This window comes from Pleurodeles waltl, chromosome 3_1 (assembly GCF_031143425.1).
Source record: "Pleurodeles waltl isolate 20211129_DDA chromosome 3_1, aPleWal1.hap1.20221129, whole genome shotgun sequence".
Classification (NCBI taxonomy): domain Eukaryota; kingdom Metazoa; phylum Chordata; class Amphibia; order Caudata; family Salamandridae; genus Pleurodeles; species Pleurodeles waltl.
Window position 1 is genome coordinate 110,759,012 of NC_090440.1, and position 16,074 is coordinate 110,775,085.

The 16,074-nt window shown below is 44.7% G+C and overlaps 1 protein-coding gene across 2 annotated transcripts in view; it reads right to left on the reverse strand.

Annotated features, from left to right (window-relative positions):
• SVIP (small VCP interacting protein) overlaps positions 1–12,818 on the reverse strand; it is a 241,988-nt gene extending 229,170 nt beyond the window's left edge. Inside the window, exons 1-2 of one of the 2 annotated variants that reach the window (XM_069221950.1) lie at positions 12,507–12,818; positions 8,627–8,725 (exon numbers count right to left, since the gene is read on the reverse strand). In XM_069221950.1, coding sequence (XP_069078051.1) covers positions 8,627–8,725; positions 12,507–12,513 — 106 coding nt within the window. In that variant the 5' untranslated portion in view covers positions 12,514–12,818. The remainder of the gene's footprint in view (positions 1–8,626; positions 8,726–12,506) is intronic. The other variant, XM_069221951.1, reaches the window with a different exon arrangement.
• Between the last annotated feature and the right edge of the window lie 3,256 nt (positions 12,819–16,074).

Below are 16,074 nucleotides of genomic sequence, written 5' to 3' on the forward strand. Positions count from 1 at the left end.
TGGGTGTGTGTTTTATAGTTGCTTGGATGTGTGGGGGTGGTGTTTGTATGTGTATCAGGTGTGTGTATTTCAAATTGTCCAATGTGGCTGGGTTTTGGAGCCTGGGTGTGTATTTTGACCGCAGCGGTGTGTACCGCCAATGGAATACCGCGGTTGAAATACCGCCGCGTGGATTGGTGGGTCGTAATGGCATGGGCGTGTTTGTGTTGGCGTGGCGGTGGAGGTTTGGTCATCTCCAGTTTATCGCTGCCCGCTGATGAGGCGACCTTCCGTGGATGGCGGGTTTTTGGCGGCTTGGCAGTTGTTGGTCAGAATGACCGTGGCGGGTTACCGTGGCCGCGGCGGTAGAATGGCGGTCTTCTGACCGGCGATAAGAGCCTTTTACCGCCGAGGTCAGAATGACCCCCATAATGTATGCAGGGTGGGTGTTCCCACATTAAAAGCCACCCAGAACTGGTGCAGTGAAATTGGCTACATTTCACTGCGCTGTTCTGCGACTGTACAGCGTTAAAAATTTCACACCTGTTCAGAGCAGGCATTAAACTGACCACTGGCTTTTTAACATAGGAGCCTTACACGAATTACTTGAGTGGCCTAACTTTTTTTATGCTAGCCCAGCCATGCACTTGTTTAGCACCAGAGATGCGCAAGAATTTCTGATGCATCTGTGGAAATGTGTGCCATGGAGCACTGTATCATAAATACATCGCTACCATGGCATTGTTAAGGGATCCATAGCTGGCGCAACAAAACTGACTTATCAATTTCGATGCACCAGGTTCTTGCAAATGAGACCCTTCGTGGCTTATTTACAAGCCCCTTGCGCTGCCGTAGCATCACTTCTTTGTGATGCTGCAGCAGAGCAAGCAGTCCCCTACACTGTGCCTCATTTACAAACTGGTGCCACTTTGTAAAGGCCTGTGCCACATTATACCCATGACTGGTATAATGTATGCAGGATGTGCATTCAGATGATAAAAGCCACGCAGAACTGGCACAGTGAATTTATTACATTTCACTTTGGTGTTCTGCGACTTCTCTGCATCAAAAATTTAACGTCTGGTCAGAGCAGTCTTTAAACTTACGCAGGGCTTTTTAACATGAGAGCCTTACACGTATTGTGGGAGTAGTGTCATTTTTTTAGGCTAGTCCAGCAGTGCATCAGTGTAACACCACAGATGCGTAAGAATTTCTGACGCATCTGTGGAAATATGCACCATGGAGGGCAGTATCATAAATACAGCACTACCAAGGTGTTGTTAAGGGGTCCAGGGCTGGCGCAAGAAAACTGGTGCATCGATACCGATGCGCCAGTTTCTTGTAAATAAGGCCCGTAGTATATATGAGTCATAGTTCCTTTTTAACCAGCATTGACAAAGCCAATAGGTTTGACTTCAACGTGCTAAAACGTACAAACAGCATTTGTGCATGCCCGTGGTTACTACCATAAATCAATGAAAGGCATAAAGAACAGTGAGTGATTTCCGCGTTGTGCCTGATTTCAACAGTGTGCATGGACCCACACAAGCAGCTCCCTTTCTCTGGGAGAGGCACACAAGAGCAGCAGTTCATTGCCATACAGGAGCCACAGCATGTACCATCTGATTGGAGGCAGACATCGCATGGTAGGTGGTAATCCGTAGAAAAGCAAACACGCATTTTGACGGCTTTTATCCATAAGGCAGCAATACAGTTTTGAAAACAACATCTGTCTTACTTTCACTAGATGAACATGAGGACCTCCCGGATGGCTATTTGAATTGCACAAGCATTTATAAAACAAAAAACAAGGATAATAAAGTCCTAATGGCCAAGAATCTACTAAGCTCATCAGAATCTAGCCCTTCCCCTCTAAAAGAAAAGGAGGACATTTATTAAGTAGCCCAATTGTCAGCCTGGACACCCATCGTCAGGCCATGTCAGGAAGCCGTTTTCTGCTCGAGTTTATGTTTGCGCTCAGGGAGCCAAGAAGAAGCCCCAGACCCCTTCTGCACTGGCTCAATCAAAGGACTGATGATATGGTCTGTGGACCGTTTCCTGCTGCTTTGCCCGCTCACGTCTCTGTAATGTACGGCTCTGCAGAACCTCATCACAGAGACAGAAGCGTGAAAACGCTAGATAGGATTATTCATTTCTGACATTATTCCCTTTTACAGTGTATATTGAATGGCCTAGCTGCGTAAGAAACGCTGGTAGTTTTTATAGAGAGCTCTGATTTAAAGGAGTCCTGAAATAGATATGCCTCTTGGCGCCATTTTTCTTTTTGTCGGATCTTGTAGTCTTTAATTGAAGTATTTCTGTGAAATGGCGTCCTTTGTTGAAAACAAACGTCCATTTGCATTGCAATTGTAATTCTAATTGTTCTCCAAAATGCATGGAAGGCTGCGCAGTACAACTCAGACATTCTACCAATAGTATTGAAATAGACAATGCATGTACATTCACATTTGTTTATGGGTCAAATTCATATAAAGGTAGACCAAAAGGAAAATAATATCAATCAAAGTCTTCAAATTATAAACTCGTTAAAATATAATTATTTTTTGTTTTAAAAAGTGTGTTGCATTTTAAACTACTCAACTAGTTTTTGTTTTACGTTCGGTGTATGGACTGTATGAAGCACCTTGATTCCTTGGTCTTATGTGCACCCTGTAGGTGTTCCCATCTTTCGTGTCTTCGAGAACTTTTGTGGCATTTACCCATTCATAAGGAAGTGTAGTACATCATCACTATGGGCCTGATTCTAACTTTGGAGGACGGTGTTAAACCGTCCCAAAAGTGGCGGATATACCACCTACCGTATTACGAGTCCATTATATCCTATGGAACTCGTAATACGGTAGGTGGTATATCCGCCACTTTTGGGACGGTTTAACACCGTCCTCCAAAGTTAGAATCAGGCCCTATGTCTCCTCTTGGGAGACATAGCTCACCGATAGCCATGTAACTTACTCATACCCCTCGGCGCTAATTATTCCAATCTCAACGACACACATGTATCTACTCTGGAACAATCAAAGCCTTATTCAGCCTTACCGGTACTGAAATCTTTGATCTGCAGTGCACATAATCCAGAATCACAGTCAGGAGTCCCTCCTCCACCCAAGAGATCGCCTGTGAACATCCCCACCCCTTCCTGAAACTTACTCTGCTTGGTTTGGGTACACTAAAGCCTCATAGACTGTATAAGGTATAAAGTATTCCCTGTTGTACATTATAAGGCCATTGCAACCCACTGAGGAATTCCATAAGCATATAGATGAATGAGGCTGAAGACCAACCTCATTTATAAGGTTATAAAACTCAGAGGTGACATGCAATACTCTTATCATGCACACCAGAGTGAACTTTATCCCATATAATACATTGTCACACCATCACCTTTCCAACAAACTACTTAAAACCATGGTGTGCAGCTCTTTCATATGAAAGTGCAAGCATGTTTGCAAACATGAAGAATAAAAATAAAACCACTAGTGCAAAATAAAACACATAAAAAAAATGTTAGTTATGTCTTGAAACAGATATTAGAAACAGTTAAATACAAGTCAGTTCAAACAAAAGCTGCAGTAGTTCGAAATGTGTAGAAAGATTCTAGCTTTTTTTCTATGTAAGGAGTGCAAAAAATATACATGTTCTCTCTACTTGTCACTGTAAGCTAAATAATGGAGCAGAAGAAAGAAAAGCAATGTTCTGTTTTCGTTGCTTTAAACAGTTGCTTCAATTATGCGCATGACCTGACCTTCCTTTCACCTCGGCTGCTGGCTCGGGTAGCAGGCATTGTGACATCAGAGCTCAGCTATCATAACATAATTGTCAAATTCTAACATCTATTTTTGCATCACAAGTTGCCAGTCATAAAGAAATTAGAGACTGGCGTTATACATGGATTACAGAAACTGATGTATTATATTGTAGATGAAAGCTCCAACGAGCTAGGTAAACAGTTGCAAGGGAGCTGAGTGAGAGAGGCGAGGCAGCTTGGTTAACTACTCACCCACATTCATATGTTGTTGCCTCATGATGGCGAGCGAGTTAGACCAATTTGTTTCCAAAGAAGAAATACATCTGATATGCAAAATAAGACCATTAAGGGATTCAATACAAATGTAAGAATTAATCATTCATATAACCTCTATTCAAATCAAGTAAAAGGAGTCAATAAAAATGTGGGGTTTAATCATTCATGTTGGCTCAGTTAAAAACGGGTAAATTCAATATAACAAAAACTGTCACTTTAGAAAATAATCTGATACTGGCTCATTATTTCTGTAGTGCAATTAGCCCTGTTCTGTGTTAAGGCAAAAAAAGTTGATTAGCCCCCAATGTAAATAATCTCAATGATCACTAACACATCTCAAACATATAACAACGCTTAGAAAGTGATAGGCCCTCTTGTACAGAAAGTCAAAACTGCAGATTAGTCACCGTCACTAGTATATCTCTGCTACATGTTCCGCCTTCATATATAAGTGTTGTATCTGCTTAGGGTAAATTTAGAATAATTGTGAAGGGGCAAAACACTTTTTCAATGAGAAAGGTTCCTCATTTGCATAGACTCCATCACAAATCTAACCACACAACTCACTGTTTTCTCGAAAGACCTCACCCACTAGCCCTACCCTCTGCATAAAAGCAAATATTATACTCATGAAATAAGTTATATATTCAAGCCAAAATCAAGTTTGTTTGAGAACTGATCAATATAAATGAACACACATAATTCCTGAATCAAATTTTCTTGTAACATCTGTGTACACCTGGTTCGAAACACAATAGGTCTAAGGTGTCATGCATGTATGATGCTCTCAGAAGGTCGGACCTAATTCCATTCTCACAAGATCAATTGTGTCCCTAAACCATGGCTCAAAATTTTAGGATTTTTTTCTGCTGCCATCTTCTAGTCTCCAATGGGACTGGAGCCTGCACCATTCCAAGCAGTTGAAAAAATTAGACAATATTCCATTTTTGGAATCCAGCAGCACCTTCCAGGCAAAGACGGGCATAGTATTTGGAGAACAGTTACACAGCTTATTGGCATATAACAATAGTGCTATATTGGTATGCCTACTTGCTGCTGGTTTGCCCAATTACTGGCATAACACAGTTACGTAGCCTGATATAATAAAAAATATCACTATTTGATTAGAGCATGTGAAATAATAAGGAAGCAGTACAAAAGAGACACCACAATCTTTAAATCACTAACAGTGGCTCATGGTGGTCTAGCTGGGATCCACTTGAGCGATAATCCAGCCATGGACTTAATTTAGGGGTCGCCAGTGGTCGCAGCTGCGACCCTCACCTTGCCCTTGGCACTCCTTCTGTGACACCTGGTCTCAAAAGTGGCACTATTAGTGCCAGGAACACAGGAGCAGCTCGTCCTCATCGATTCTGCTGAGGAGCCCCTCCATAAGTGCCTGATGTGCATCTATCCGTACCAGCCTCCGAAGGACGTGGTGTTGGAACACGGTCTCTGAGGGGTGCAGCAAGGGTGATACGACAGCGGGCAACTGTCCTGGCACTGCGGTGGAGGTGTTGCTGGGCTGGAGGCACTGGGGCCTGGCCTGGGTCCCTGAGTACTGGCAGCAACTGCTGCCGCCTCATTGTCCTCTTCCTCAAGGATCACCAGCCACTGGTACTCAGCCTGTATGACCTCTAGCTTCGTCTGCCGCAGCTGGGCTGCTATTTTCTTTTAGGATGGTGGACCAACAGGAATAGCTATATCAAGAAAAAAAAAGAGACATTGTAAACAATGCTCTGAGCAAAACACTTGTTTAAAATCATGTAGTGTAGTGGCATAGTAGCAGTACATTTGGTGGTAACCTCAGCACATACAATTTTAAGGTGAAAACTGTCACAGCCATAATATGCACTATGGAGTACAAGTATTCTTCTCTCCCTTTTGTGCTAAATTAATGGTGGCATTGCTAGCTCAGCTGGCATCCTAGTCGTACTCATTACTGCCTGCAGCTGGGGCAGCTGTACTAGAAAATTATTTAATTCCAATGGCCCTGTTCTTCTTTGTACCTGGACTACAAGGCCGATGAATACTAAGAATGAAACACGCCACATAGTATAATATAATCAATCATGCAGACATCCTGCCTGCCATAAGTAGGCTGTGGGAAAAGCAACACATTGCTGTACAGGGAAAGTATTAAGGAATGGGCTATAGATTGTATTTGGCACATTTGCATCTATCCCAGTCAGGAAAAGCAAGGCATTGACTTATGGACCACTTTTCTCACTGTCCTCATGCCCCTCCTCCACCACACTTTGTAATAACTACTTTTTTCCAAAATTATTCATTTGCTTTGCAGTAAGGAAAGGAATCTTCTTAACGTACTCAGCTGCAGGGTAAGGTAGAGAGGATTGGGATGGATAGGTAGAGTACACACTTTACAGATCAATCAATTCCTCATCATCATCATCATCATGTGCATAAGGTTTGGCTAGTAGTGAGACTCACTGTGGTTGGCAAATGTTGAAAGGGAAAAATTAGAACAGAAGTAATTCCATTATGGAAGCCATAATTAATTATATTTATCACTTGGCTTGAAAAATGTGGCACAAGCAAAGATTGGCTTTTACAAATTATTCAGAAGGATGGGACAGAACTTAAGAAAGATTAAAGGAGTGAAGTACTAGGAAGTGACTGAAACAATGGGCACTGGGAGAAAAGGGAAACACGCTTTGTTTTTGCATTGCCATGCATTGAAGCGTGTTTGGCACATTAACTTAACTTAAGCAGACAGACACACATTGCACAGCAAATATTGCAGTGCAGATTCTGCTGAATTGTTAGGTTATCATGGGTGGCACTAGTGAAATGCCATAGGGAGGGAGGGAGGTGATGGTGAATGGATGCTGGGATACATATTACCTGCCTCGCTTGGAAAATACTGTGAGTCAAGGGAATATTCTGAAATACCATCTAACCCTTTCCATAAAACCTTTGATAAAACCATTCCAAGCAAGTAAAGTAAGTGTGAAGAATGCCCCTATCCAGAAGAGCTCACTTGTTTCTTCATTCCAAGCATTTATCTATTCATCATTGAAAATATGTTCTTCTAGTAGTCTTATTCTTCACCCTTGGCTTTCATACACACCATTTAGGCTAAGCTTTACATTTTCTCACCATTTCAAACCACCCAAATGCCAAACATGGCTCTCTACTAACCTTTCTTCATCATCCATTTACCCAATAACCACACATGCATCCTTTCACCCATTCACCCATCCAAGAGATCTCACCCACCCAAGGAGTCCGTTCACCCAACCAGGCATGGAATCCTTTCACCAATACCCTTTCACCCACCTGGGCTAGCATCCTTCACCCGTATACCCTTTCTTCCATCCTTTACCCACCCATGCATCCTATCATACTGCTCATCACCCAACTATTTGAATATTATTGTTATGCAACCTTCCATCAAACACAAATCCTTTTACTCATATTATATTTCATACAATCGACTTCCATCCTTATTTCAATTTTCCAAAACACATCATAGTTCAAGCTCATTTTATAAACCTTAGTCTGCTGATTTGCTGATAGAAGGCGCCAATACTTATTTAACTCCTGATGCATGTGCAAAAGCTGGGTGTTGACGAATGAGTCAACAACACTACTGCGCCCTTGTAGTGACTATATTTCGAATTGTCAATAAGCAAGCAATCTGACTTACCACCACCTGCCACTGCCGCCTCTGAGATGCCCCCCTTGTCCAGTCCCACAGCTGTATTGGTGCTGGTGCTGTTGCTACTGGCCTCGGCACTGGTGGTCGGGGCGGGTGGAAAAAAATATTACCCAATTTAGACTCCACATACACCTCCCCCTATTGCTTTTTTGTAATAGCAAAATACAACCGCAATACTTCACTATATTTCAGTTACAGATTCTCTTATATCAAAATATTAGGTGAGCGTTCTTTTGGCTGGAATTTTTTTAAAAGCTATGTCCTCAAGTAAAAACAAAATGGTAATGGAGGGGTAAAACTAGCAACTGATGAATATGAGTTTTTGAAGATAAATAAAAAGGTGCAATAATTGATCAATGAAGGACATATGTTCTTGGTTGGCTAATGCAATGGGGCCATCCTCCTCATACTTCCAACCATGTTTCACGGTCATCAACTGCTACTATACTAATAATACATACACAACATTGGAGAATACAAACAATCACATGACCATGTTCAAAAACAACGTTCTTTCTTTTTTTTAATAATTGAGCTGGAGCATGGAGCAAGATAAAGAAAGACTTCTCACGAAACATGTTTAGAATACCTTACATGGGCATGCAATCTTCAGTACATGTTTTCTTTGAGCCATACCACCACTCCACAAGCTGCGATACATAAGGGGAGAGGAAAAGCTCACTGACAAAGCAGAAGAAAGGAAGCTACAGACAGACTAGTACAGCCAGACAGTTTGAAGTAAAGAAACTTGAAATATAGAAAATAAGTATATAGGATAATGCAGGGATAAGAAGACTTTACAAAACAGATAAATCTAAGTGGAGTTGGAAACAAATTAGGAGACAGGCATAGTAAAAGTTCAAAAGTGTGGAGTGGAAAACTTTAGGGAAATAAATATTTATCTTAACAACAGGAGGACTTACTGGGGCCAGCAGAGCCATCTGCCTTGGCACTTGTGGAGGGGCCACCTTCAGCCGCCTCGCCTGCCTTGTTAACACCATCCCTCTTCCTGCCCCTTGATGCTTGATGATGTAAGAAAAAAATTAGAAGAGATTAGTGGTACTGTTAATAAATAATTTCACCATATTATTTTGTTTAAAGAAAAAGGCAAACGCAGTAACATTTCTACATCAAGAGGTTCAGAGTGGCTGTATAATAATAATATTAGTATCACTGACCATTTTATTCCACATTTCCTAACCCTATTCCAAATTTCGTAAACTACATTTTGAAACTACTAATAAATTACAATGAATAATTTCTGCAGTTCTCATCTCATTCTCAATCTCTCAATGCATGGGTTGGACACTTGCAAAACTGCTACACATCACTGGGAAATTGCTTGGCAGTTGGCACTGTATGAGCTAAAAAAAAATAAAGGCACAGAGATTCGAGAGAACATTCAAACTCACTAATACTAATATATTAATAATGACTATCTTAGACAGGGCACAGGAGGAGTTTCTGCATTACTTCTTAATCAGCCCAAGCAAGCGCCAAAAACAAGTACAATTAGGCAGCTCTGAGATGACGGTACCATAATACTATATTTGTAAAATGAAACTAACTTACCTGCGTGTAAGCTGCATGCTTGCTGTTTGGGAAGAAACTATTAGCACAGAGCACAAGAAATAATTAATTTTTAATCTCTGAGCCCCGCAAACTTAACTCCTAGAATGTCGAGCAGGACGTCCCCCAATCCAGGATGTCAGCCCACTGTTGCATCAGCTGCTGCTGGGTGTACCAGATCCCAGAGCTGCGGCATAAAGCCCGGTGCACCCTCTTCCAGCGTTGCTGGTGCTCCCGGAGGCCGTACTCAGACCCAGCCTGCTGTCAAGGTGGAGGGAAGGTGGTGCTGCACATAGAACACCAAGCAGCTACATCCACCTCAGAAAATATGGTGTGAGGCTGCACCCTTTGATGTCGCCGGCACCCACAAGGAAGGCAGCTGATGGTTGGGGGCTGGCGCTGGCGCTCCCTTGCTGTTCCATGGCATGGGTACATGGGCGGGGGGTAGAGATAAGGAAGGATTAGGAAAAAGGAAGGGGAAAAAAAGTAAAGCAAATAAAATGAAAAAGTGAAAAAGTCACACAACATGACAAAAAAATTAGGAGTAAAGTTAAAATATAAAAAGAGTAAGAGAAAAGGTAATATAATAAAAATAAACTAGGAGGAAATAGGTTTTGAAACAGAGGGATGGGAGAGATATAGAGGGATAGAAAAGTAGGCCCCAGCACCATAACAAGCAAAAGAAACAAAAAGGCCACACTCATGCGAACCACGTGTTGCAGTTCATGTGAGAATTCCAACATGAGGAAGTACTTTGCATTGCCAGTGACGTTACACGTCACGCGAATGGGCACAGCAAGAAACTCCGCCTGCTAGCGGAACTCTGGGTACTGTGACAGAATTTATTTTCGACTTTACGGAGTTCTGCCTAGCGTTGCTACACGAACTCCGCCCAGGCCTAGTTATTTTGAGGAGGGAGTTAGTAGCCAGACATGATCGTTCTTCACAGTGTTAATAAACCCTGACAGAACCAGACAAACACTGTCATTGTGAGGACCGTTGCACTGAGAGGACTGGTCCCCATAGTGTTTTCAAGCACTTTCGAGTTGTGGGGGGGCATTTTTTTGACACTTGTCCAGTAAAGCATCAGTTTAGCACCACAGATTCATCAGAATTTCTGACACATCTGTGGAAACGTGCCATGGAGCACTGTATCATAAATACAATGCAGCCATGGTATTGTCAAGGGGTCCAGGGCTGGCGCAAGAAAACCAGCACATCCATTACGATGCACCAGTTTCTTGTAAATGTGGCCTTTAGTATATTTGAGACATAGGGGCATATGTATAATCCCCCAGTGCCACCTTGTGGCACTTTAGCGTCATTATTCATGACGTTTATGTGGCCCCACGAGGCCAAAATCCCCACACCATATTTGCAGAGTGGTGCAGTGCATGCATTGTACCACTCCGTAACCCTTTGCACTACATTATGCCTGCTCCAGGCATAATAAATGCAAAGGGGGCGTTACCCATGTTAGGGGCTGAATAAATGGTGCAAGGAAATCTATGGGATTTCCTTGCATTATTTTGTATGCCAATTTTAACGCCTGTTCACAGCAGGCGTTAAAAGGAGGCTTCCATTATCTAAAATGGGTCCCTATGTACTCTGCAGGAGTAACGCCAATATTTTGGCACTACCGCTGCAAAGTACCTCAATAGCGTCATGAAAAATGATGCTATTACCCCCTACCCTGAGCATGGTGCACAGTATTTTATATATGGCGCACACATGGTGGCGGTAGGGGGGTGCTAAGGTGGCGCAGGTAAATTGGTGCTGCACTCGGTGCAGCGCCACTTTCGGTAAATCTGCCCCATAGTTTCCTTTTAACCAGCATTGAAAAAGCTAATAGGTTTGACTTCAAGGTGCTAAAACGTACAAACAACAATTGTGCATGCCTGTGGCTACTACCGTTAATCAATTAAAGACATAAGTAAGGTGCGTGTATTCAGCAGTGTGCATGGACTGCGTACAGTCGGACCCTAGCAGCGCCCACAAGCAGCTCCCTTTCTCTGGCAGAGACACACAGGGTCAGCAGTTCATTGACTTACAGGAGACACAGCATGCACCATGTGATTGGAGGCATATATCGCATGGTAGGTGGTAATCTGTAGAAGAGATGTTCATAAGTACCTCCAGGATGGCCATCTGAATTGCACAAGCATTTGTATAACAAGAATCATGCTAATAAAGTCATAATGACCAAAAATCTACTAAGCCGTCGGCATTCTGACCCATCAGAATCCATCCCTTCCCCTCTAAAAGGAGGTTTATTAACCAGCCTGTGTCATCCTGGACACCCATCGTCAGGCCATGTCAGGATGCCATTTTCTGCTCGAGTTGGTGTTTGCGCTCAGGGCGCCAAGAAGAAGGCCCAGACCCCTTCTGCACTGGCTCAATCAAAGGACTGATGATATGGTCTGTGGACCGTTTCCTGCTGCTTTGCGGGGACAGTGCTTTTCCCGCTCACGTCTCTGTCATGTACGGCTCGGCAGTACCTCATCACAGAGAAAGAAGCGTGAAAACGCTAGATAGGATTATTAATTTCTGACATTATTCCCTTTTACAGTGCATATCGAATGGCCTGCGTAAGAGACCATGGTAGTTATTATAGAGAGCTCTGATTTAAAGGACTCCTAACATAGAAATGCCTCTTGGTGCCGTTTTTCGAATCTTGTAGTATTTAATTAAACTATTTCTGTGAAATGCTACCCTCTGTTGAAAACAAACTTCAATTTGCATTTTAGTTGTAATTACAAAATGTCTCCGAAAGGCTGCGCAGTACAACTCAGACATTCTACCAATAGTAATGAATTAGACAACGAACGTAGATTCACATTTGTTTCCTGGTCACTTTCATATAAATGTAGACCAAAATGAAAGTAAAAAAAAAATTAAAGTCGTGAAATTATAAACTCGTTAAAATATCTTTATTTTGTTTTAAAGAGTGAAATGCATTTTAAACTACTCAGCTAGTTGTTGTTTTACGTCCAGTGTACTGACAGGATGAAGCACCCTGATTCTTTGGTCCAATGTGCACCCTGTAGGTGTTCCCATCTTTCCTGTCTTCGAGATCTTTTGTGGCATTTACCCATTACCCCCAGGTCCCTCTAGTCCTTGTCCCATTCATCATTAATTGGAGATAACTATTTTCACGACAGAAAAAGGAACATTAGAAATGCTGGGATATCCCCTCCTCAGCCCCCCCTCTGGTAGTACATAAGCTGTACTTACCCAGCATTCTGCCTGTTCTTTTTTGTGTCTTCTGACAGGACGTGGATGTGTGGGATGTCGTCCCTGCGAGGCTTGGACGACTGCTGTTCCTGGGCGTTTACCTGCAGTCTGCTGACCTTACTGTGGTAGCGTCACTGTTTGCTTCTCAGTTGCCACTTTTTTGCCAGTGTGATGGTCTTCTGTGGCTGCATGGTCGCAGAACCTCCCCTTGGGTGCTGCGGGTTCTGTTCCAGCAGTGTCTGCTGTTGTCTCCTTTCCGACAGTGGAGGTCTGCTTTGCGAGGCTCCTGCCCAGATAAGCAGCTGGGAGCTTTGCGGAGGAAGCAGGAAGCCGGGCGCTTGCCTGACTTCCTCCTTGAGATGCGCTTGTTGCTGAGCATGTGCAAGAGGCGTGCTTCTCGTTTCGGCTGCTGGTGTGTTCCTGACGTGAGTACCGCTTGGCAGTTTCTTTGCTTTCTGTGGACTGTGGTCCTGTTTAGGGAGGCAATCGTGGCCTGCTGTTCGGTGCCTGGGAGCTGCTGTTGGCACTTTGCTCCTTGTGACTGCCCTCTACATGAGAGGGTGGTTCCGGGCTCAGTCCCTTGGGCTGGACGTCAGCCTCGGCCCGGCCATCTCCCTCCTGTGGAGCCATCTGGCATCCACCAGTGCCTATGTGCCCGCCCTGTCCTCCCCTTTGCAGGGGCTTTGCAGGGGCCCTCTGCAGCAGCCCCCCCAACCCCTACAGGGTACGGCAGTTGGTTTGGGACAGGCACGTGGCTACCCCTCGTCCAGCAGGTGTGGCACTTCCACACTACATATATGTGCTCCTATGACATGCATGGTGTGGCTGTTGTGCCTCACTGTTCCTTGTTTTTTTCAGGACTGCATGGCACACTGGGATTTGTGCCATCCCCCTTGTGTGTGTCAGTCCAGGTGCTTAGCAGGTGGGGCAGCACTGCCCCTTCCATCTCTTTGAGGTGTCTGGTTCTGTTGCCGCTCCCCTCCATTTTGTTCCAGGCTGTCGGTTCTTTGGGGTGCCTTCAGCTGGGCCTTCAGAATGGCACTTCCTGCAATCTGCTCTCTGCACTTTTAGGGGGTCAGGTATGGGGGATTCGGGCTTGGGACTCCACCTGTACATGCCTTAGGCTCTTGCCCTCCCACAACGTTTTTTGGGCCTGTGTCCTGCTGTCTCAGCTTCTTCTGTAATGTTTTTGGGGTGATGGTTTTGTTTGCAGAGGCTTTGTATGTGGCTGTTGTGGTGCCCAGCCTTTTTCGTTTCTCTTTCACCCTTCTTCACGTCCCACTAGAGTGGTTATGAGGTGCTATCAGCTATTTTGCTGTCTGCGAAGCGGGGTCGAGGCGTTTTTGTATGTGTCCACTCCTTTCCCTCCTATTTGTTCCAGGGCTGTGTATCCTTCGTGATTCCTGTTGGCAGATATTATTGTGTCAGGATTTCCCTTTCCTTGTCTTTTTGGCAGTGCCCCAGGGGTCTTCCTATTTTCAGGCCCTTGCAAAGAGGGACGTGGATTATGTTCCATGAATGTTTGTGTCCGTTCCCTTCTTGTTGGACCTTTGCAGGCCGCTGCTTTTCATTTATTCCCGTATGTAGCACTGTAGGAAAGTCCCCTTTTTTGCAATGGTGTAGGAAAGTACCATCTTTCTTGGCATGTTACCCTCAATTTCTGCCTGTTTGTCAGTGTGTTTTGCCTGTCTCACTGAGATCCTGCTAGGCAGGACCCTAGTGTTCATAGTTTGTGGCCTATATGTATTGTCAGTATGCTTGACTGTATCACTGGAGTTCTGCTAACCAGAACTCCAGTGCGTATGCTCTCTCTACTTAACCAAATTTGTCACTACAGTTTAGTGACTCCATATTCCAATTCTGATTGGCACACTGGACCCCCCTTATAAGTCCCTAGTATATGGTACCTAGGTACCCAGGGTTTGGGGTTCCAGGAGATCCTTATGGGCTGCAGCATTTTTTTTTGCCACCCATAAGGGTCATACAAACCTTTCATCGGGACTGCCACACTATTTCACAGCCTCTTGTCACTGCACTAGGTAACATGTAAGTCACCTATATGTCTAACCTTTGTTTACTGAAGGCTAGGTGCAAAGTTACTGCGAGTGAGGGCATCCTTGCACCAGCAAAGGTGCCCCCACATTGTCCAGGGCCAATTCCTGAGACTTTGTGAGTGCAGGGACACCATTATAAGTGTGCACTACATATATGTCAACACATATATGTAATGGTAACACCGAATACGGCCATGTGAGGTGTCTAAGATCATTTAATCAACCACCAATCCAAATCTGGTATTGGGGGGCTAATCCCATGCAACCTGGGGGCTCCACCATGGACCCCCAGTACTGCCTGATCCGCTCCCTGAAGTTTCGACTGCAGCCCCAGCTGCTGCCACCTCACAGATAGGTTTCTGTCCTCCTGGGGATTGAGCAGCTCAATCCCAGGAAGCCAAAACAATGCATTTCATTTAGGAGAGGGGTGTTATACCCTCTGCCGTTGGAAATAGGTGTTACAGGCATGCATGGTTTATCCTCCCAGAGCCTCTGGAAATGCTTTGAAGGGCACAAACGGTGCCCTCCTTGCATAATCCAGTCTACACTGGTTGTGGGACCCCCAGTCGCTGCTCTGGCATGAAACTGGACAAAGGAAAGGGGTGTGACCACTCCCCTGTCCATCACCACCCCAGGGGTGGTGACCAGAACTCCTCCAGAGTGTCCCTGGTGTTAGCTATCTTGGATTCCAAGGTGTGGGGACCCTCTGGAGACCTACGAGTGTCCAATGACAGCAGCTGAGGTCAGAGACCCCTCCTGATAGGTGCATACCTGGATAGGTAGCCATCCCCCCTCTCGGGGCTATTTAGGGTCTCTCCTCTGGGTGTTTCCTCAGATTTGGTTTGCAAGATTCCTCCAGGACTCCTTTGCATCCTCTGCTTCAGCTTCTGACCGACGGATCAACCGCAGACTGCTCCAGGAACCGCTGTAATGGCAACAAAGTATCCAGGACGACTCCTATGACCCACACCTTCAGCTCTAGCCAGCAATTGCAACAGTTTCCAAGGTGTGCACCCTGAGAGGACTGCCTGTCTTCACTCTGCACCAGGAGAACTGAAGGAATCTCCCGTGGAGTGACGGAGTCACTTCCCTTCTTCAGCAGGCACCTCTCTGCGACGACAACTGGTACTCTGGGACTCCTCTCCTGTTGACGAGCGTGATTCCTGGAACACAGGTGGTGGACCGAAGGTGACACAGACTGTCCAAAGGTCCAGCAGTTCAGATTTGGTGGAGGTAAGAGCTTGCCTCCCCATGCTGCAACAGTTCCCCTGTGCACCACGTCCCCTGCAGCTACTTGGGCTTCTGTGCAATTCTCCCAAACGTTCTTCATGCACAGCGTAGCTCAGGACCCCATCACTCCATCCTGCAACGCACAGCTCTCTGAGTTATTCTCTGGCAGCGTGAGATCCTCCAGTGTAGTGCTGTGACTACCGCATTTTGCAACTCCTTTGTCCCCATGTTACGGGACTCCCATGGGTGCTGCCTGGTCTACTGAGGGTTCTCTAAAGTGCTGA